This window comes from Musca vetustissima, unplaced genomic scaffold (assembly GCF_032173495.1).
Source record: "Musca vetustissima isolate MV318-11 ecotype Yass unplaced genomic scaffold, APGP_CSIRO_Mvet_v1 utg18700, whole genome shotgun sequence".
NCBI classification, from domain to species: Eukaryota; Metazoa; Arthropoda; class Insecta; order Diptera; family Muscidae; genus Musca; species Musca vetustissima.
Genome location: NW_026879984.1, coordinates 222,029 through 247,149, shown reverse-complemented (window position 1 = coordinate 247,149; position 25,121 = coordinate 222,029). Strand labels below are relative to the sequence as shown.

The window sequence follows — 25,121 nt, the reverse complement described above, 5'->3', positions numbered from 1 at the left end:
TGCGTGGCCAGTTGCCAGTGCCACATGACAAATGTTAATTGAAAAAAAATCTATTTTTTGGCATTGTAGTTACCGTTTTAAATATTGACTTTGAGTTCCCAATAATCTCCATTTTAATAGTAAATCAATGTCATATTCAAGAGTGTGCTATTTGTACTCTTTCTTAAAAATAAGTAACAAAATGAAGAATGAAATATTGTCCATGCTTGAGAATGCTTATTTATACAGAAAATAGATAAATAAATTAGCTTACATAAATTATTTTTTTTATTTTTGTCGGATTTTATATGGACTATAAGGCAATTTGATTGAGAGCGTAACACCAAAGTCGGAACAGCAACAACAAAACTTCGAGCCATGTAGAACAAAATAAAAAAACACTTGGGTGGCGGTGTCTTTTTAAGTTGCAAGACCTTTTTGTTGTTGTTTTTTATTTTTGAGTTCATTGATGAACGTTGGACACACGGCCAGTGGATGTGGTATATATGAATTGATGGCAGGCTAGCCGGCTGGACAGGCAATACAATAGGCGACAATTGATATGTGTGCATTGTTAAACATAGAATTACCAATATTTTTAATATTTACTGGACATGCAACAACAACTAAATACTTGAATGTAACAAAAATGATTGGTTGCAATAATAAATTGAAAGTAGTGGCGTAGAAAAATGGGGAAATTCTCAATGTAAAACAATTCTTCAAGTGTTCATTGGATTTTTAAAAAAAATATTTTTTTGATATTCCAACAAGGCGTGGATTAAAAATTTGTTTTTTTTTTGATATTCCGACAAGGAGTGGATTTTTGTACCTTACACAACTATGTTGTCACGGTATTACAGCTTTGTGCAGCACAAGAGTTTGTAACGCCGCGAAATATTGGTCATAGACCCACCTTTAATATACCGATCGTCATATCTCGACTAGCTGAGTCGATCTAGACATTTGTGTCCTCCCGTCCGCCCGTCTGTCCATAGAATTTGTAAATACGATACAGGCCACAGTTATGGACCAATCTTCATGAAAATGTAGGATGGGTTCGGCCCAACGAAGACGTCTATTGGTTTTGGTAAAGATCGGTTAATATCTAGGAGATGAAATGGGCCAAATACTTAATTTTTGTCGGTTTTTCTGATCGCTTCAGAGGCCGAAATTATGGTCCACACATCTCGAAGGGGATTGGGCCAAAGAATATGCATGCCTGTTTGATGAAGATCGGTTAATATTTAGCGGGTCAAATGGACCCTGATTTTTTTGTGTGAAAAATTACAAAATTTGTATTCTATAGCGTATATATTTACTCCTGAAGGGCATAGAGCCGAGAAGTTGATAGTATATCCAAGAGGAGTTATATTTTCGTATGTTCTCGGATGTGGGAATTACACATAAATATTTAGAGGTGCTTACGTATTCAGATATTATTTAATAAACCATTACCGCACTAGAGGGCGGAAATATAGCTCTGATCGCTTTGATATGTTCCATGATGTTCCAGTTATGGTCAGGGACAACGCCTATAATTTTCGGTGATGATCAGATAATAAGTTTGGGATGAAGTGGACCGACAACTTGTTATTGTGTGTGTTTTTCTTTCGATTCGATATATAGGCTACAATTATAAGCAGAGTAATTAGAAGAGCTGTACTGAAAATTGGTAATATCTGATCGTGAAAAAATCGTTTAATTCTACGATGGCAAGTATCTTCCAAAAAGTGTTTAATTAATCTCCGCTTGTCAGAAATTAAAAAAATATATATATTTTTTAAAAATTCACTCGTGCCACAAACTTCAAAAACTATTTTTATACCCTTAACCACACTGTGGTACAGGGTATTATGTCTTTGTGCATATGTTTGTAACAGGCGAAAGGAAACGAGATAGACCCATAGTTCCTTTTGAGAATATGCATAGAATCATTTTCTGAGTCGATTTATGCATGCCCGCCCGTATGTCCGTCTGTAGATGTTAAATTGTAAACAAAGTACAGGTCGCAATTATGATCCGATTTGGATGAAATTTGATAGAAGTCATTTATTTGGCTCAAGGACGAGCCCTATTGAAATTGAAGAAAATCGGATAAGATTTATTTAGCTCCCGTACATAGTTTCGTCCGATTTTATGTAAAAGGTGCACCAAAGTACCTATATATATTTCGATTTGGACGAAATTTGACTTTGGGTACTAAAATAGGTCCAGAATGACGAGTGTTAAGTTTCGAGAAACTCGGTTCAGATTTAGGTGTAGCTATCATATATAGTTCCGTCCGATTTTACGAAAAATGGTGCACCAATGTCCCTATATATCTTTCGATTTGCACGAAATTTGGCATAGGGTGCTGAATTAGGTCCAGAATGATATTTGCTAAGTTTCGCGAAAATCGGTTAAAATTTAATATAGCTCCCATATATAGTTTTGTCCGATTTTATGAAAAATGGTGCACCAAAGTCCCTATGTATCTTTCGATTAGCCCGAAATTTGGTATAGGATACTGAATTAGGTCCAAAATGCTGTCTGCTAAGTTTCGTGAAAATCGGTTCAAATATAGATATAGCTCCCATATATATTTTCGTCCGATTTTTTGTAAAGGTGCACCAAAGTCCCTATATATCTTTTGATTTCCACGAAATTTGACATGGTGTACTGGATTGAGTCTAGAATGACATGTGTTAAGTTTCGTATTAATTGGGTCAGATTTAGATATAGATCCCATATATAGTTTCGTCCGATTTTATGTTAATGGAGCACTAAAGCCCCTACATTTCTTTCGATTGGCTCGAAATTTGGCACAGCGTACTGAATTGAGTCTAGAATTATATGTGTGTTAAGTTACGTGAAAATCGGTTCAGATTTAGATATAGCTCCAGGATATTGTATATATTAGCGCCTCTTGTATGTGCCCATAGTGGTGAAGGGAATCATATAGTCGGCGCCGTCCGACTTTTGAGCTTTCCTTACTGGTTTTAAATCCACGCTTGCCAAAATGTTCACAAAAACTTGTCTGAGATAAAAAAACTTCAAAAAATTGTATTATTCTTCTTAAGTTGGTCTTTGGCATTACGCCTCTGGCTGGCGTTTTTACCACAACAACAACAACAAAAAACTGCAACACTCCTGAGGCCTAGACAGTCTTCTGACGCGACGTGATGTGACATATTAATTGTTTTGTATGGCAGAAAAAAAATCGAATCAAATAAAAAGAAAAACACACACGAACAACAATAACCACACATTGCAAACTAAAGTTCCACTTAATGTTGTTGTTGTATATCAGTATGTTGTTGTTGTGGGGCAAAAAAAAAACAACAACAACGAAATTACACATTCAATATAATTACGCGTAAATGTTAAGGTAAATAATTACATTTAATTATAAGCCACGTTCGGACTACTGTATCGAACCGAGCGAATGTGTGAGGAGGTTACGGAACCGATACCGATGGCGGCAATACTAAAGCTAGAATAGAATACAAGAACAACAACGACAACAATATGAAGTGAAATAATAGTTTGAAAGGTAAATATGCAAGGAAAAACAAAACAAAAAATGTGGCCATAGTATAGAGTATTGAACTTTGTTGGTTTTGGAATTTGAGATCAAAGTTGGTGGTGGCAAGGTGGTCTAGAGAATAATTGTTAATTTTTCAAAGGGGGGATATTCATATACAATTAAATCGAGTGATGTAGAAAAGGGGATAAAAATAAAAAATTGAAAATAAAAAAAAAATATTTAAAAAATTGGTTATAAATTTCTTTCAAAAACATTTCTTACAATCAATTCGAAGATCTTTACAACCACTTTTTGTGCTATAGACACCTGATCCATCTAACATCACCATATTGGGCACACATATCTAAACATCTATCATCACACCTGTTATTTACGATTTTGCCATTGTTAACAAATATCAAATTGTAAATTTCCACAGGAAAAATTTTTTGTTCAGTTTTTTTTTTGCATCAGCCACTATTGTTTTTCTTCGTTACGCCCAACATTGTGCCCACATAAAGCATTCAGCTGTCACATTTTTTTCTGATTTTTTTATTTATTTATATTTTCAACAATTGTGATGACATTTCTATAGAAAAAAATGTTTATATGTATATGCCTTTGTGACATATACAGTGAGTGTAATAAGTATTTTGCCTCAATACAAATTTGACAAATTTCTAATATATACGCCTAAAGCCAGCATACTAAAGATGTAAAATGAATTATGTTTGATAGGATATATTTGTGAACATATATAGATCTTATTTCTGCAAGAACCCCTGCGAAAGACCTATTGGTCTAGAAGATATCGGCCAAAATCTATACCAACCCAAAAACGATTATCACAAAAAAGTATTTTGCTCTTTATTATTATTTTTGAAAAAATCATTATATAACATACGCTTCGTCTTTTTATAGTTACCATTCCGGGTAACCACATACTAAAAGCGATTTGGCGACGATTCCAATAAACAACGGCATTTTTTTGTGAATATTTTCTCACATTTACGTTCAATACATTCTCCAGCAATATTTCATTTAATATTTGGTAATTTCTCGTCCTAATCTCAAAATGAGAGTATTAAATATAGTCGTCGCGGCTTCAAAACATCCCAAATAAATTTAGAATAATAAAAAGGAGGTTTTGCAAAATATATCGCGAGGACAGGACCTTAAAAACTATTAAAACCAAAATTCGACAAACAAATTATGTAAAAAAAATATCGCGAAACCCCATTTTTCTGACTTTGAAAACTTTATGGTCCATTAATATTGATCTAGGAACCAATATATGCGATGAAAATAGCAATAAGGAGGTCAGATTCAAAGATATGAACGGTTTTGTGGCAATAGAAATACATCTTATTTCGAAAATAAATATATCGACCTGTTTATTCACTGCTGCATTTTATTCACAACTGATGGTGTTAAACGGATGTAAAATATTGAATGCGTCTTCGTCACCAGCTACCACATTTTTCAAAACACTATAGTATTTCACGAAGAATGACGTTTTCTCCCAAATTCATGTACTGTTTTGTAGTTTCTGTTGTTTTAGAACTGTTCATATCTTTGAATCTGACCTCCTTATTGCCATTTTCATCGCATATATTGTTTCCTAGATCAATATTAATGGACCATAAAGTTTTCAAAGTCAGAAAAATGGGATTTCGCGATATTTTTTAAAATAATTTGTTTGTCGGATATTGGTTTTAATAGTTTTTAAGGTCCTGTCCTCGCGATATATTTTGCAAAACCTCCTTTTTATTATTCTAAACTTATTTGGGATGTTTTGAAGCCGCGACGACTATATTTAATACTCTCATTTTGAGATTAGGACGAGAAATTACCAAATATTAAATGAAATATTGCTGGAGAATGTATTGAACGTAAATGTGAGAAAATATTCACGAAAAAAATGCCATTGTTTATTGGAATCGTCGCCAAATCGCTTTTAGTATGTGGTTACCCGCAATGGTAACTATAAAAAGACGGAGCGTATGTTATGTAATGATTTTTTCAAAAATAATAATAAAAAGCAAAATACTTTTTTGTGATAATCGTTTTTGGGTTGGTATAGATTTTGGCCGATATCTTCTAAACCAATAGGTCTTTCGCAGGGGTTCTTGCAGAAATAAGATCTATATATGTCCACAAACATATCCTATCATACATAATTCATTTTACATCTTTAGTATGCTGGCTTTAGGCGTATATATTGGAATTTTGTCAAATTTGTATTGAGGCAAAATACTTATTACACTCACTGTACGTTATTATACAATATAATTAAATTTTTCAACATGATATGGCTGGCATAAATTATTTACAATCCAATTGTAAATGGCAAAATAATTTGCATATGTCAAAAGAGAAAAAATAGTAACTCCTTTTTTGGGCAGCAAAACAAAGGAGGTGTAAATGATGAGCGTTTTATACACACATTCACACACTCACTCGATCACAGTGACCTTCAATATTCTCTCAATAATATTTACAATTTTTTTGAACTTTTGTAAATTAATGAAAAGCTTTAATTTTGACATTAATGTATTAAAAAAAATCGACGATTGGATGTGAGGCTGAAATGCAAAATGAACTAAGTAATAAAATTGAAAACAAAGTGTTTTTTTATAACTCTAAAAATGAGCATGGATTTTTTAGAAAAAAATGTAAAGTAATGACAAGGATTGGAGAGATTCAGAAATATTTTCGACCAGGCGTGGCTTTTTATAACCTTCGCCACTCTGCGGTACAGGGTATTATGTTTTTGTGCATATGTTTGTAACAGACAAAAGGACCCATAGACCCATGGTTCCTTTTGAGAATTTGCATAGAATCACTTTCTAAGCCGATTTATGCATGTCCGTCCGTCTGTCTGTCCATGTTAAAATGTAAACAAAGTACAGGTCACATTTATGATCCGAATTGGATGAAAATTGGCACAGGTCACTTATTTGGCCCAAGGACGAACCCTATTGAAATTGAGAAAAATCAGTTCAGATTTAGATATAGCTCCCATATATATTTTTGTCCGATTTAATGTAAATGGTATACCAAAGTCCCTATATATCTTTCGATTTCCACGAAATTTCGCATAGCGTAGTGAATAAAGCCTAGAATGATGTGTGCTAAGTTTCGTAAAAATCGGTTCAGATTTAGATATAGCTCTCACATATACATTTTCGACCGATTTAATGTAAATGGTGCACCAAAGTCCCTAAATATCTTTCGATTTGCACGAAATTTAGCATATCGCAATAAATTAGGTCTAGAATGATGTGTGTCAAGTTTTCCGAAAATCGGTCCACATTTAGGTATAGCTCCCATATACATTTTCGTCCGATTTAAGGTAACTGGTGCACCAAAGACCCTATATATCCTCCGATTTGCACGAAATTTGGTACAGCTTACGGAATTAAGTCTAGAACTATGTGTGTTAAATTTCCTGAAAATCGGTTCAGATTTAGATATAGCTCCCATATATAATTTCGTCCGATTTAAGATAAATTGTGCACCAAAGTCCCTCTATATCTTTCGATTTGCACGAAATTTGGCATAGTGTACTGAATTAGGTCTAGAATGATGTGTGCTAAGTTTCCAGAAAAACGGTTCAGATTTTGATATAGCTCCCATATATATATTTTCGTCCGATTTAAGGTAAAAGGTGAACCAAAGTCTCTAAATATCTTTCGATTTGCAGGAAAATAGGCACAGCGTACTGAATTAGGTCTAGAATGATGTGTGCTAAGTTTCCTGAAAATCGGTTGAGATTGTTATATAGCTCCCATATATATTTTTGTCCGATTTAAGGTAAATAGTGTATCAAAGTCCCTATATATCTTTCGATTTGTACGAAATTTGGCATAGTGTACTGAATTAATCCTAGAATGATGTGTGTCAAGTTTCGTGAAAATCGGTTCAGATTTAGATATAGCTCCCATATATATTTTCGTCCGATTTAATGTTAATGGTGCACCAAAGTCCCTATATATCATACGATTTGCACGAAATTTGGCATAGCGTAATGAATTAGGTCTAGAATGATGTTTGTCAAGTTTCGTGAAAATCGGTCCAGATTTAGATATAGCTCCCATATATACATTCGTCCGATTTAAGGTAAATGGTATACCAAAGTCCCTATATATCTTTCAGTTTGCACGAAATTTGACATGGCGTACTGAATTGAGTCTAGAATAGTGTGTCTTAAGTTTCGGGAAAATCGGTTCAGATTTAGATATAGCTCCCATATGCACCAAACTCCTAATGTCTGTCCGATTAACACGAAATTTTACACAACGTATCAAATTCAGACTTCAATGACGTTATTGGGTTTTGTTTGTATGTATTTCGAAATTTAAATTTAATTCTTAACAGTTAATTCTGCCCGAATGAAATTAAATGTATCGTAGGTTGCAGAAAGACTTTAGTATGTTCCTTTGAGGGAACATTGACATACAATTGTAAAAATACATATGTGCAATATACCCAAAGTGGTGAAGGGTATCATATAGTCGGTCCAGTCCGACTTTACTACTTTCCTTACTGGTTTCAAAATATTTTTGGATTTTATAAAAGATATTTTCTGAGGTATTAACCGGGCGTGGATTTGAGAAATAATATTTTTGAAAAATTTGTCAGGCTTGGAATTTGTAAAAAAAATTGTGTGAATTTTTTTAAATATTTTTTGCAAGATTTTTCAGGCGTGGATTTTTAAAAAAAAATATTTTTTGAAGTATTTGCCAGACACGGATTTTTAAAAAATATTTCAGAAGTATTTGTCAAGCGTAATTTAAAAATATTTTTTTAAAAATATTTTTGAAGTATTTGCCCGGTCAGGATTTATTAAAATATATTTTTGTCAAGCGTGGATTTTAAAATTTTTTAAGTATTTGTCAGGAGTGTATTTTTTAACTCCTGGACATTTGTAAAAGAAAATTTTTTGAAACTCCAACCATATTTGAACATTTTATAAATATTTTTTCAAGATTCCAATAAATTGCGTTATATAATTCCCATTACTCACTGTTATATAAATACGTAAAACAAATATATATATATATATAACTATTGTTACATTTACACATATCTTTCTCAGGTATTTAGCGGATCGTACGTGATTTGTAAATAAAACTGTGTATCTTAATGCAAATTCTGAGGTTCTGGTGTAATATGACTTCTTCTCTTGTCAGCAGTTCACAATGGAGGGAGGGAGGGAAATACCCCACCACATAGCTCCAATCACCTCGCCAAGAAAAAAATGTGGATCACAGATGAGTCGCACAGCAAAAAAAAAAATTATCACATACTCAGCACGTTTGTAAAATGAGGTGTTTTGTATTCTTGTGCTAAATAAAGAATAGAAAACGACAACAGCAGCTCTGACAATGTAATGATGGTGATCTGAATTTAAATTCAGAACAAAAAACCAACGAACGAAGATAAACAAATGATTAATGTGTTTGGTTTATTTTTCGAATAAAAATAAAAAAATAATTTTCCGTACAGAGTGATGATATATCCTAGGAAAGCCTTACAGGGTAATAGTTTACGGGAATTTTTAGAGAAAAAAATCTGCAATATCACTTCCAAGAGGAAAATAATTAGATAAAGTTCAAAAATGTTCCAGAAATTTATTTTTCTGTTTATAAATCATTTTTAATGTAGTGTTCCTTGTTAGTCGGTAAATTATCCTCCTAAATTCACATTTTCAATTGAAATTTTCACGATTAAAAAATTCGATTTGCCTGACTAACAGACGTTTAGCAAATTTCCTCTTCCCCCCCTCTGCATGTCATCCGTCGTAATTAATGTTTGCTGTTTAATGCTTCATTGGACATTCGATAATCGATGACTGTTTCAACTTCATCTTGCCTATGTTGCACACAACATCATACACATACTGACATACATCTCTTCAACAAATACACACATATTTATTTCTCTTTTAACGTAGTGCTAATTGAAAAAATAAAAACATCTACATACAAAAAAATCGAAGAAAAGACAAACAACAAGGAGAAAAAATTAAAAAAAAATAACAACTACAACAAATAAAAAGAAAAACCTTAGATGCTAATGAATGTCAGCAAAAGTAAAGAAGACGAGGAAGAGAAAAAAAAATCGTTTTCTGTCATATTGAAAGGTAATGGTGGTTCCTCCTTTTTTTCACAATACTTTTTTCTCCAAAGACTTGGAATGACTGACTATACGTATGTTTTTAGATGGATGTACAACCATCCATCCCACTTGACCATCATCGAAAATTGTTGTTGTTGTTACAAAGACACAATATTACATTGTCTGTCGATAAGACAGCCCATGTATCTGTCAGAGATGCAATTGTTGCTTTTACACAGGGGAAAAATAAGTCAACTCAACAAATATTTTGCAAAAAATCAAGCTTCTCCATGTGTGTTTTTTAATCCAAACTATATCAAAAATAAAAATATTAGAAAAAAATAAAACCAGTAAGGAAATTAGTAAAGTCGGACTGGGCCGGCTATCACCACTTTGGTTATATTGTACATAGGTTCCCTTACAATTGCATGTCAATGTTCCCTCGAAGGAACATACGCATATCTTTCTGCAACCTATGATAAATTTAATTTCATTCGGGCAGATTTAGATTCGTCTGCGTACCATGGGACCAATATATGGAAAACGATGTATAGCAAAATTGATACAGAATATTCGGTACGTCGCACTGTTAAAAATTGAATCTCAATCAGACACCCCTTCGAAATACACATTGGAAGCTATGACTACATCTACATACATGGGAGCTATATCAAAATCTGAAACGATTTTCACGAAATTTAATACACCTCGTTCTAGGCTCAATTCAATATGCTATCCCAAATTTTGTGCACATCGAATGGTATATAGTGACTTTGGTGCACCATTTACATAAAATCGGACGAACATATTTATGGGAGCTATATCAAAATCTGAACCAATTTTCACAAGCCTTAACACACATCATTCTAGACTTTATTCACTACACTATACCAAATTTCATGCAAATTGAAAGATATATAGGGACTTTGGTACACAATTTACATGAAATCTGACGAAACTATATATGGGAGCTATATCTAAATCTGAACCAATTTTCACGAAATTTAACACACATCGTTCTAGGCTTAATTCAGTACGCTATGCCAAATTTCGTGCAAATCGAAGGATATATAGGGACTTTGCAAATCGAAGGATATATAAGGACTTTGGTACACAAATTTACATTAAATCGGGCGAAACTGTATACGGGAGCTATATCTAAATCTGAACTGATGTTCTCGAAACTTAGCACACTTCATTCTACACTCAATTCAGTACCCCATGCTAAATTTCGTGCAAATCGAAAGATATATAGGGTCTTTGGTGCACCATTTACCTCAAATCGGACGAAAATATATATGGGAGCTATATCTGAATCTGAACCGATTTTCACGAAATTAAACACACATCATTCTACACTCAATTAAGTACTCTATGCTAAATTTCGTGCACATCGAAAGATATATAGAAACTTTGGTACACCATTTACCTTAAATCGGACGAAACTATATATGGGAGCTATATGTAAATCTGAACCGATTTTCACGAAACTTAGCATACATCATTCTGGGCCTAATTCAGTACCCTATGCCAAATTTCGTGCAAATCGAAAAACTTATAGGAACGTTGGTGCACCATTTACCTTAAATCGGACGAAACTGTATATGGGATCTATATCTAAATCTCAACCGATTTTCACGAAACTTAGTACACATCATTCTGGACCTAATTCAGTACCCTATGCTAAATTTCGTGCAAATCGAAGGATATATAGGGACTTTGGTGCACCATTTACTTTAAATCGGACGAAAATATATATGGGAGCTATATCTATATCTGAACCGATTTCTCCCAATTACAAAAGGGTTCGTCCTTGGGTCGAATAAGTGACCTGTGTCAAATTTCATCCAATTCGGATTATAAATGCGACCTGTACTTTGTTTACAATGTAACATAGACAGACAGACGGACGGATGTGTCAATCTCGTTTCCTTTTGCCTGTTACATACGTATGCACAAAGACATAATACTCTATACCACAGTGTGGTGAAGGGTATAGAAACATTTTTTATAACTTTAATGCGGAGTTTTTATTCCCTACACAACTATGATGTCAGGGTATTATAGCTTTGGGCAGCCCCAAAAGTTTGTAAAGCCTCGAAATATTGGTCCTTGACCCACCTTTAAGTATATCGATCGTCTTATCTCGACTAGCTGAGTCGATCTAGACATGTGTGTCCGTCCATCCGTTCATTATAATTTTTAAACACGATGCAGGCCACAGTTATGGAACAATCTTCACGAAATTTTGCATGTAGGATGGGTTCTGGCCAATGAACACCCCTATTGTTTTTGGAAAAGATCGGTCAATATTTAGGGAATGAAATGGACCAAAAACTTTATCGGGGTTTCTCGTCGCTCCTGAGGCCGCAATTATGGCCCATGGAGAAGGGGATCGGGCCAAAGAATAAGCATGCCTATTTTGATAAAGATCGGTCAATATTTAGCGGGTCAAATGTGCCCTAAGTTTTGTGTGAAAAGTGACAAAATTTATATTCTATAGCGTATATATTTACTTCTGAAGGACATATACCCGTGAAGTTGATAGCATATCCAAGAGGAGTGGTTGACCTTTAAATTGACACCAATTATATTGTCGTAGGTACTCAGATGCGGGAGTTACACTTAAATATTTACAGGTGCTTACGTATTCATATATTATTTTGTAACCTATCTCCACACTGGAGGGCAAAAATATTGCGCAGATCGCTTTGAAATGTTCCATGAGGTTCCAGTTACGGTCAAGGACAACGCCTAAAATGTTAGGTGACGATCAGAAAATAATTTTTCGGTTGAAGTGGACAGAAAACTTAATTTTTTGTACTTTTCGAGTCGAAAGCCGAACACCACAACACAAGCCCACGGTAAAGGAAATCTGGACATGTAATTAGAGGGGCTGTACTGATAATTAGTAACATTTGCTGACCTCTAGCCCCAATTGCCCAATCTTAGAATATAGAACCACAGAAAGTATGATTTTCATGGAAGTTGTGTAGGGTATCGTATGATCGGTCACGTCGGACTATACTGCTGCGCTCACTGGTTTTATATTTTTTCCTATTTGTAATATTTTGTAGTCCAGTGTAATTTTTTTCTTTCGTTTTTTCTTCACATTTTTTAATTTTCAAATGCATTTGCAATTGCCTTTTAAGTGTTTGCCTTTGGTGATGGGGTTTTCTGTCTTCTTCTTCTTTTTCTTTTGGTTTTCCTATTAAGGAAATGATTTGTTTACAATACACTTGACTTAAAAGTCAAATTACAAATTTGTTAAAACTATCTATTGATCGGTTTTTTGTTTTCTTGTCCGTCCATCTTCTCTTCTTCATTAAAGTGGTATTGATTTTCTGTTTATTTTTTCTCTCTACACAATAATAAAAATAAAAAAAACGAGACAAATGATTTTATTGTTGTTTGCATGCAAATGAATTTAAAAAAAAAACTGAATTACAAATAACAAACAATGATAGATTATCTTGAAAAACAAGAAAGTTAAGTCAACAAACAGACAGTCAAAAGAAAAAAAACTTTTATTCAGCAACAAAAAAAAAGAGTTTTTACTACACACAATCTCCCATATAAATAAATGTCTTAGGGTTGAAAAAAAATATTCGATTATTTATGGCCAAGAAATATAAAAACATTTCATAGTCAGCTACTTTTTTCTTAATCTTATCAAACTGCTTTTTTTTCTGTGTATATATTTAATTTCATTAATGATTTCAAATGACCTTTAAATTTATTGTCAAATAATTTCCGTTTGCAGTACAAAAATGATTTTTTTTTTTTTGCAAAAAAAAAAAACTCTGTTGATAAGATAATTTCATTTCAATTTATCTATTTAAATAATTTGTAAATTTTTATGATTAAAGTTAGCCACCGAGTTTACATGCCGGCCGACACCTAAAACCCTATCCTTTGGACTTTAATTCCAAACTCCATTTAAATAAATCGTGGACTATCGCATGAATTCCCTGACAATTGATATTCAAGTTCAAAGTCTAACATGGATTTCCATGAATCACTTTAATGGCTCCAATTATTGGATTTTCGCAAAATCGGATTAAAAATCTTTGCGTAATTCAAGAAGTTCCCAAACCTTATTATCATCGAAGAGAAAAAAATAAATATTAATAAATTACTATCTAATCAAGTGACAATTTTGTTTGCATGTGGATCTTGTTGTCAATTGAATTTGCCAACAATGGTACTGTTTGAAAAAACAAAAAAAATAAATAAACTAATTTGCTCAAATAAAAATTCCATTGAAAAAGTGTTAATTTTTTGGGTGGTGTGAGTCAAAGTGAATTTCCAGGGAATCTGGAGATGAATTCCTCAAATGGCTGGAAGTTTTAGAATATTAGAAAAAAAACATATTTTTATACCCTTCACCACACTGTGGTACAGGGTATTATGTCTTTGTGCATATGTTTGTAACAGGCAAAAGGAAACGAGATAGACCCATGGTTCCTTTTGAGAATATGCATAGAATCAGTTTCTGAGTCGAATTATGCATGTCCTCCCGTCTGTAGATGTTAAATTGTAAACAAAATACAGGTCGCATTTATGATACGATTTGGATGAAATTTGACACAAGTCACTAATTTGGCCCAATGATGAACCCTATTGAAATTGAAGAAAATCGGGTCAGATTTAGATATAGCTCCCATATATATTTTCGTCCGATTTAAGGTAAATGGGACAGCAATGTCGCTATATATCTTTCGATTTGCACGAAATTTGGCATAGGGTACTGAATTAGGTCGAGAATGATGTGTGCTAAGTTTCGTGAAAATCGGTTCAGATTTAGATATAGCTCCCACATATAGTTTCGTCCGATTTTATGTAAATGGTTCCGCAAAGTCCCTATATAACTTTTTATTTGCACGAAATTTGGCACACTGTAATGTATGGAGTCTTGAATGGCGTGTATTAAGTTTCGAGAAAATCGGTTCAGATTTAGATATAGCTCCCACATATAGTGTCGTCCGATTTAAGGTAAATGGGGCACCAATGTCGCTATATATCTTTCGATTTGCACGAAATTTGGCATAGGGCACTGAATTAGGTCCAGAATGATGTGTGCTAAGTTTCGTGAAAATCGGTCCAGATAAAGATATAGCTCTCATATATATTTTCGTCCGATTTTATGTAAATGGTGCCGCGCAGTCCTTATATAACTTCCAATTTGGACGAAATTTTGTATACTGTACTGAATTGAGTCTTGAATGGTGTGTGTCAAGTTTCGAAAAAATCGGTTCAGATTTAGATATAGCTCCCACATATAGTGTCATCCGATTTTATGTAAATGGTTCACCAAAGTCCCTATATATATCTTTCGATTTGCTCGAAATTAGGCATAGAGTACTGAATTAGGACCAGAATGATGTGTGTAAAGTTTCGTGAACATCGGTTCAGATTTAGATATAGCTCCCATATATATTTTCGTCCGGAAGTCCCTATATATCTTTCGATTTGCACGAAATTTTGCATAGGATACTAAATTGAGTCTTGAATGGTGTGTGTCAAGTTTCGAAAAAAACGGGGGCACCAGTCCCTATATGTCTTTCGACCTACACGAAATTGTGCATAGGGTACTGAACTAAGTCCAGAACGATGTGTGCTAAGTTTCATAAAAATCGGTTCAGATTTAAATATAGCTCCCATATATTTTCGTCCTATTTAATGTGGGAATATCAAAAAATATTTCTTTTAAAAAATCCACGCCTTGTGGAAATTTTAAAAAATATGTTTTTAAAAAATCCACGCCTTTTGGGAATTTCAAAAAATATTTTTTTAAAAAATCCACGCCTTTTGGGAATTTCAAAAAATATTTATCCACGCCTTGTTGGAATATCAAAAAATATTTTTTTTTAAATCCACGCCTTTTGGGAATATCAAAAAATATTTATCCACGCCTTGTTGGAATATCAAAAAATATTTCTTTTAAAAAATCCTCGCCTTGTGGGAATATCAAAAAATATTTCTTTTAAAAAATCCTCGCCTTGTGGGAATATCAAAAAATATTTCTTTTAAAAAATTCACGCCTTGTGGGAATATCAAAAAATATTTCTTTTAAAAAATCCACGCCTTGTGGGAATATGAAAAAATATTTCTTTTAAAAAATCCACGCCTTGTGGGAATATCAATAAATATTTCTTTTAAAAAATCCACGCCTTTTGGGAATTGCAAAAAAATACTTTTTTAAAAAATCCACGCCTTGTGGGAATATCAAAAAATATTTCTTTTAAAAATCCATGCCTTGTGGGAATATCAAAAAATATTTCTTTTTAAAAATCCACGCCTTGTGGGAATATCAAAAAATATTTCTTTTTAAAAATCCACGCCTTGTGGGAATATCAAAAAATATTTCTTTTAAAAAATCCACGCCTTGTGGGAATATCAAAAAATATTTTTTTAAAAAATCCCCGCCTTGTGGGAATATCAAAAATATTTCTTTAAAAAATCCACGCCTTGTGGGAATATCAAAAAATATTTCTTTTTAAAAATCCACGCCTTGTGGGAATATCAAAAAATATTTCTTTTAAAAAATCCACACCTTGTGGGAATATCAAAACATATTTTCTTATTAAAAAGTCACGCCTTAATAGAACTTCAGAACATATTTTTTTAAAACAACGCCTTAGCAGAACTTTAAAATGCTTTTTAAAAAAAATGCATGCATTAGCAGAACTTCAAGAATTATTTTTTTAATTTTTTTTTTCAAAATAATGTTGCAATACCCTGGTGTAACCACAACAAATTATAACAATGATTCATGTTCAACCATGTTTTCTGTCTTATAAATACTAAAAACTGGGGTTGTAAAATCGTTCAACAAATTACCAAGCCCTTAGACAAGACAGTTAAGGCAAGGCAAGGCGAGCCAAGTCAGACCAGACCAACCGTCCTAAAACCCGGGTATACTGAGTACATATGAATATGCATATACTCGTACTCGTATGTATGTTCAAGTCCATGTCAACATTTGTAACAATCAAACGACAGTTGGGAGGTTGAGGGTTTCTTTTGTTTGAATTTTATTTTTTTTCCTGAAATTGTTATTTTTGTTGTTTTTTTTTTCAAAAGCAATTTTTAAGTGTGGCTTGTTACACTTTTAAACGCTCTTCACTTGACAAAGTCGAAAAATGTTTTTTTGTTGTTGTTGTTTTTGTTTGCATTTTGAAAACAATTGCCTTCAATTGCCACAGCAATTAAACTTGAAACCCGAAAATGAAGTGTAGAGAAATGAAATAAACAAAGCAACACCATTAAAAATAATTCGAGTCTAATTTCGAAGAAACAACAAAAACAACAACAGTAACTTCGTTTTTTGACAAAGAAAAGTTGCAGCTTTAAAAAAATTTTTAAATAAAAATCCACGTCTTATTGGAAATTAATTTTTTTTAAATTCACGCCTTATGGGAAATTAAAACAAAAAGGAAAGTAGTAAAGTCGGTTGGGGTCGACTATATTATACCCTTCACCACTATGGGTATATTAAACAGATGCATCCTAACAGAAGAGCTATTAACATGACCTTTATCTAAATGTGAACCGACTTAGATCAATCTATAAAAATGTCATTCGTTTGTTGCAATGGGACAAAATTATGTAAATCGATTTAAAGCAAATATCAATGGGGCACCCGTTGAATATTTGGCACCCAATTAACACGAAATCGTTCGGAAGTACATATGGACTACATCTGAACTTCTACAACACGCAATTACGTCATTCTATGATCAGTACGTTATGCCAACTTTCATTTGCTTTGGTATATCATTTACATTAAATCGGATGAAAATATATATGGGAGCTACATCTAAATCTGAACCGATTTTCAAGAAATATTGCACACATTATTCAATTCAGTACGCTATACCAAATTTCGTGCAAATCGATAGCTACATAGGAACTTTGGTATACCATTTACTTTAAATCGGGCGAAAATATATATGGGAGCTATATCTAAATCTGAACCGATTTTCAAGAAATTTAACAAACATCAGTCCAGACTCAATTCAGTACGCTATGCCAAATATCGTGCAAATCGAAGGATATATAGGGACTTTGGTACACCATTTACATTAAATCGGACGAAAATATATATGGGAGATATATCTAAATCTGAACCGATTTTCAAGAAATTTTACACACATTATTCTAGCCTCAATTCAGTACGCTATACCTAATTTCGTGCAAATCGAAATATATTTAGGGACTTTGGTGCACCATTTACATAAAATCGGACGAAAATATATATGAGAGCTATATCTAAATCTGAACCGATTTTTCCCAATTTCAATAGGGTTCGTCCTTGGGCGAAATAGATGAGCTGTGCCAAATTTCATAAAATTCGGATCATAAATGCGACCTGTACTTTGTTCACAATTTTACTTGGACAGACGGACGGACATGCATACATGTACTTAGAAAGTAATTCTAGGCATATTCTCAAAAGAAACCATGTGTCTATATCGTTTCCTTTTGCCTGTTACAAACATATGCACAAAGACATAATACCCTGACCACAGTGTGGTGAAGGGTATAAAAAGGGGGGTTATATGGGGACTACCCCTAAAAGGGGGCGAATGTTAATAATTTTTGGGAGGGAGGCTTGTTACCATATACGACTACAAAAAAAAACAAAATTACAAAGAATTTGGTTGAAAAACGCCTTCAAGATTCCCAAAATACCGAAAATCGGATTAACCCTTATATGAAGGCTATCCGATAAAATGGACCAATATTTATAATTTTTAGACATGGACATGCTTAAATCGTCATTCCAAATTTTACCCTGATCACAATCCCAATATATATATACTTTATATGGAAATTATTATTTCGAAATATTTTTTTTAGCTTGAAAAACAAAAAAATATACCCTCCATATTAAAAATTTTTTTGTGTTAATCCTCTTTATTGGACCCTTTATTTTAGTGTTAATATTTGTTATTAATTTATTTTTCCTTCTACTTTTTTTTCTTCTAAAAATTTGCACTGCGATTCTCAAATTCTTTTGCAAATTCCAAGAATTTTTTTTTCAAAAAAAAATAATCTCTGCCAGCTTTGTTAATGCTTAAGGATTATTATTAATGTTCAACATTATCTAACCTTTGTTGTTGTTTTTTTTTTTTATTTCCTTTCAGAAACTCTATGCCAAAGCTCTGTACGACAATGCGGCTGACTCACCCGATGAATTGGCCTTTCGCAAGGGCGACATATTGGCCGTTTTGGAACAGGACACTGATGGCTTAGTCGGTTGGTGGTTGTGTACATTACGCGGCCGTCAGGTAAGTGTCAGAAGAAAAAAAACGACGAAGTTTCGATTTCACAACGTGTTGCTTTTAGATGCGTATCATTAAAAGACAAAAAAAAATACAAAAGAAAAAATCGCCACAAAATCGTTCAAGCCTTTCAAATCCTTAGTCTACCCGGCAAAAAATTCAGTTGTTATTTAAATTTTATTTTTTTTGTTGGAAATCTAGAGATTGAGGCAGAACAAAAATCAGACAGACACACATGCATACATATCTAAACATGTAATCATACAATGTTGCTTAACGGCCTTTTTTTGCCTGATGGTCGTCCAACTCGGTATTATTTGCATTTTTTTAATCGACCGGTCCTTTTTTCATTTCTCATGGTTTTATTTTTGTATGCCTCTTTGATTCGCTGTGTCAATCAAAATTAACAGTGATTTCCTGCTGCATAAAACGATGCCTTTTTCGAAATGAAGTCGGCCCATAAAAAATGTGTGCTTGAGAAATCATGCTTTAATCATCAGCATCATCATGAAATTAGTTCATTTTTTTCGAAAGGGAATAAATTGTAATTTATTTTGATTAGCCCCCCTCAACACATACAGAAGTTGACAAAGGAGGGGAAAGATTTCAAAGTAAAAGGGAATTTTTAAATATGAGAAATTAAAACGAGCATCAGAAGGATTCGTATAGTTTTTGATGCAAAATAATAATTAAATTTGGAGGATTTTTGAAAAAGGGGGAGATTTTGAAAAAGGAAAATGTATTTGTTCACATTGTGTAATATAATACTAAAAAACTATATGCGATTTTAATAAAAAAATTTTTTTGGAATTTTTTTTTGCATTTTTAATATATTCAAAAGACTTGTAACTATATTAAAATTATATTTTTTTACAAGGATCTTCTTCGTAATTGTAAAGAACAAAGAGGAGAATACTTTGAATTTAAAATCATTAAAAAATATTTGTAATAATAATATTTTTATCGATGCCGACCTTAGGAACAAACAATTTTAAGGTTTTCCTATAGTCGGCATATGGGTGAATAATAATCACCTTTTCGATCATTTTGGCTCAAAATGAGAAAACATTTTAAATAAGTCCTGTAAATAACTATTATTTTATAAAAAAATAGTTTTGAGTGTTTTATATAATAGAAGACACGATTTTAATATCTAATACTTTTAACCTCTGAAATGCCTTATTTAGCCATGCCGAGAATTGGATAGGAGGTTCCCAATGCCGGCACCATGTTTTATAATTGCAATACTTTAATAAATAATATTATTTTATATAACTGTTTCAATAAAACACTGATGGAAACGTCCCATAGTAATAATTTATTATTGCAAATAGCATAAAACTCAATTAAATATATAATTTTTGTTTAACTAAAATGTGACATACCGACTATTGGAACATAACATGCCGACAATTGGAAAAATGTGCCGACTATTGGCACAAGCGCACTATTTTACATAATTATTAATTTAATCTACTTTAGTACAAGTTAATTAAACAAATTTGTATTCCATGGGGGAGTAAACAAAATTTCGAAACAGATGAACCTAAATACAATATCGTGGAAAAGATGCACTTGGAATGGTGAAGCATTTAAAAAGCGAAAATTCTTAAAGTGACGACTATTGGTGCACTTACCCTATATATATATATTTTTTTTTTTTTTTTGAAAATTTTAGAAAAAAAAATTCTTCAAATTTATATAAAAAATGTTTCGTATTTTTGTATTTATACCCTTTACCACACTGTGGTACAGGGTATTATGGCTTTGTGCATATGTTTGTAATAGTTCCTTTTGAGAATATGCATAGAATCACTTTCTATATGCATATTCGACATACAGACATGTCTGTCTGTATGTTGATGTTAAATTGTGAACAAAGTGCAGGTCGCATTTATGATTCGAATTGAATGAAATTTGGCACAGCTCATTTATTGGGACCAAGGACGAACCCTATTCAAATTGTGAAAAATATGTTCAGATTTAGATATACCTCCCATATATGTTTTCGTCCGATTTAGGGAAAATTATGCACCAAAGTACCTAAATATCTTTCGATTTGTACGAAATTTGGCACAGCGTACTGAATTAAGCCTAACATGAAGCGTGTTAAGTTTCGTGAAAATCGGTTCAGATTTAGTTATAGCTCCCATATATATTTCCGTCCCATTTTATGTGTCCAAAGTGCCTATTTGGCCCAAGGACTAAACCTATTGAAATTGGGAAAAATCGGTTCAGATTTAGATATAGCTGTCATATATATTTTCGTCCGATTTAAGGAAAATGGTGCACCGAAGTCCCTAAATATCTTTCGATTTGCACGAAACTTGGCATAGGATATTGAATTGAGTGTAGATTGATGTGTGCAAAGTTTCGTTAAAATCGGTTCAGATTTAGATAAAGCTCTCATATTATTGTTGTCCGATTTTATGTATATGGTGCACCAAAGTCCACATATAGCGTACTGAATTAAGTGCCGAATGATGTATTTTAAGTTTTGGGAAAATCGGTTCCGATTTAGATATAGCTCCCATATATATTTTCGTCCGATTTAAGGTAGATGGTGTACAAAAGTCCCTATAAGTATTCCGATTTGCACAAAATTTGGCACAGCGTACTGAATTAGTTCTGGAATATTGTGTGTTAAGATTCTTGAAAATAGGATCAGATTTAGATATAGCTCCCATATATATTTTCCTCCGATTTAAGGTAAATAGTGCACCCAAGTCCCTATATATCTTTCGATTTGCATGAAATTTGGCATAGCGTACTGAATTGAGTGTAGAATGATGTGTGCTAAGTTTCGTGAAAATCGGTTCCGATTAAGATATATCTCCCATATATATTTTCGTCCGATTTTATGTAAATGGTGTACCAAAGTCCACATATATCTTTCGATTTGCACGAAATTTGGCATATCGTACTGAATTGCGTCTATAATAATGTGTGCTAAATTTCATGGAAATCGGTTCTGTTCTACATATAGCTCCCATATATATTTTCGTCCGATTTTATGTAAATGGTGAACCAAAGTCCCTATATATCTTTCGATTTGCACGAAATTTGGCACAGCGTACTGAATTAGGTCTAGAATGATGTGTGTTAAGTTTCATGAAAATCGGTTCCGATTTAGATATTGCTCCCATATATATTTTCGTCCGATTTTATGTAAATGGCGCACCATCCGTTTATATCCTTCGATTTGCACGAAAGGTAGATAGTACACCCAAGTTCCTATATATTCTTCCATTTGCCCGAAATTTGGCATAGCGTACTGAATTAAGTCTCCAACGATGTATGTCAAATTTCATCAAAATCGCTTCAGATTTAGATATAGCTCCCACATATATATTTTTCTCCGATTTAATGTAAATGGTGCACCAAAGTCCACATATATCTTTTGATTTGCACGAATTTTGGCATAGCGTACTGAATTAAGTCTGGAATGATGTGTGCTAAGTTTTGTGGAAATTGGTTCCGATTTAGATATAGCTCCCATATATATTTTTGTCCGATTTAAGGTAAATGATGAACCAATGTCCCTAAATATATTTCGGTTTGCACGAAATTTGGCACAGCGTAATGAATTAGGTATAGAATGATGTGTTTTAAGTTTTGTGAAAATCGGTTCCGATTTAGATATAGCTTCCGTATACAATTTCGTCTGATTTAGGACAAATGCTGCGCCAAATTCCCTATTTAAATCGTTTTTCATAAATTTGTCCCATGGTACGCAGATGACTCTAAATCTGACCGAATGAAATTAAATTTATCATAGGTTGCAGAAAGACATGATTGACATGCAATTGTAAGGATGCCTATGTTCAATATACCCAACGTGGTGAAGTTTATCATATAGTCGGCCGAGACCGGCTTTACTACTTAATAAAAATATTTACTTGAAAAATACTTGTCTGCTTTTGGAATATATTTTTTATGAACAAAAATATTAAAAAAAAATAAATAACCACAAAGCAACATATGTTTAATTTAAACAAATGACAGCGTGATTATTTTTTATGTCCTTCTCATATGAACGAAGAAGACAGAAAAAACAAAAAACAAGATCATACAATTTACTCAATTAAAATGTCAGACGATGGATAAAAGGGAAATAAACAAGATTTTATTAAAAAAAAATTCAAGTGAGTTGTGGATTATTATTTTGAAGACGGTAGTCTTCAAAAAAAAACAAAAACACACGAAACGAAAGCAACAAAAAATCAAAAACAAAAACCAACCTCTTCAATAATTGAAATTGAAATAAAGCAAAACATGTGGTTTCAAATGCAATTCAAGGTTAAAGAAAGAGCAAACAAACCCAAACATGATACATTAAGAAGACAACTACAACACACATAAATATCCATACACTTTCATAAAAAAATATTATTTTATTTTGACTATAGAATATACCTCTTGAAATAATAAATAAACCACAAACATTACATTTTTATATTTCCCTTTATTTTTTCTTTTTTCATTTCATGTCTCATGTCTCGCCTCCAAACAGGGTCTTTGTCCTGGTAATCGTTTAAGAATTTTAAATTCATACGATTCCGGTTGTTTCTCCCCCTCACCATCCTCTTCACCCTGTCCCTCACTGGCAGCCAGTACAGCCACCCTAAACAGCTCGATCTGCTCAGCGGATATCTATGAGAATACATCGATACTGAGTGGTTCCGGTAGCAGTGGCATCAGTTCGAATTGTAGCAGTGGGCCAAGTGTTGGTGGCGGTGGCCACGGAGGTAATGGTATTAGTGCCAGTCAAACACAACTGAATACAACAACAAACACATCGTCGTCATCATCATCATCATCGGCCACAAATTTGCAGCAACGACATGGCACACGAAGGTCATGGCATGTGTCACCCAACAAGGTAAGTTCATAGCATTTGACTTGTCTGTATGTGTGATAGCAACATGTGTATTGTGGCTAGCTTTTGGTAGCCATGGCTGGCTACTGGCCACCAGTAGCGAATCAGGAAAGATTGGAAAACTAAAAAAAAAACTTATCAATGTCTGGCGTTAAAATAACATCATCGACCAGACTGCAGCCACAGCATCCTGAGATGAAGAAAATTTCTTCATTTTATGCATGCTTACACATGCTGAGTTTTTTTATATGGGATTTTTTGGACTTTGTCATTTTTTCTGTTGTTTTGGGGAAAAACACTCAAAAGAAAATTAGGAAAAAAATTACTAAATAATAAATAAAATGAAATTTTTTCATATGAAAAAAAAAACAATCACGTTTTTTAGCGTAATGAATTAGATCTAGAATAATGTGTGTTAAGTTTCCTGAAAATCGGTTCAGATTTAGATATAGCTCCCATATATATTTTCGTACGATTTAATGTAGATGGTCCACCAAAGTCCCTATATATTTTTCGATTTGCACGAAATTTGGCACATCGTTATGAATTATGTCTACAATGATGTGTGTTAAGTTTCCTGAAAATCGGTTCCGATTTACATATAGCTTTCATATATATTTTCGTCCGATTTAATGTAAATGGTGCACCATAGTCCCTATATAGCTTTCGATTGGCACGAAATTTGGCACAGCGTACTGAATTAAGTCTAGAACGATGTGCGTTAAATTACATGAAAATCGGTTCAGATTTAGATATAGCTCCCATATATATTTTCTTCCGATTTTAGGTAAATAGTGCGCGAAAGTCCTTAAATAGCCTTCGATTTCCACGAAATTTTGCACAGCGTACTGAATTGAGTCTAGAAAGATGTGTGTTAAATTTCGTACAAATCAGTTCAGATTTAGATATAGCTCCCATATATATTTTCGTCCGATTTTAGGTAAATAGTGCGCGAAAGTCCCCATATATCTTTTGATTTGCACGAAATTTTGCACAGCGTACTGAATTAAGTCTAGAACGATGTGCGTTAAATTTCATGAAAATCGGTTCTGATTTAGATATAACTTCTATATATATTTTCGTCCGATTTTAAGTAAATGGTGCACCAAAGTACGTATATATCCTTCGATTTGCACGAAATTTGGCACAGCGTACTGAATTAAGTCTAGAACGATGTGTGTTAAATTTCGTCAAGATCGGTTCAGATTTAGATATAGCTCCCATATATATTTTCGTCCGATATGTTCGTCCAAAGTAACTATATATATCTCGATTTGCACGAAATTTGGCACAGAGTGCTGAATTAAGTCTAGAATGATGTGTGTTAAGTTTCCTGAAAATC

General features: G+C 33.1%; 1 protein-coding gene across 1 annotated transcript in view; it reads left to right on the top strand.

Annotated features, from left to right (window-relative positions):
• The window catches only part of LOC133325235 (breast cancer anti-estrogen resistance protein 1), a 74,244-nt gene that overhangs the window by 27,023 nt on the left and 22,100 nt on the right, over positions 1–25,121 (top strand). Inside the window, exons 2-3 of the mRNA XM_061534016.1 lie at positions 18,763–18,906; positions 23,414–23,782. Of these exons, the coding sequence (XP_061390000.1) occupies positions 18,763–18,906; positions 23,414–23,782 (513 nt within the window). The remainder of the gene's footprint in view (positions 1–18,762; positions 18,907–23,413; positions 23,783–25,121) is intronic.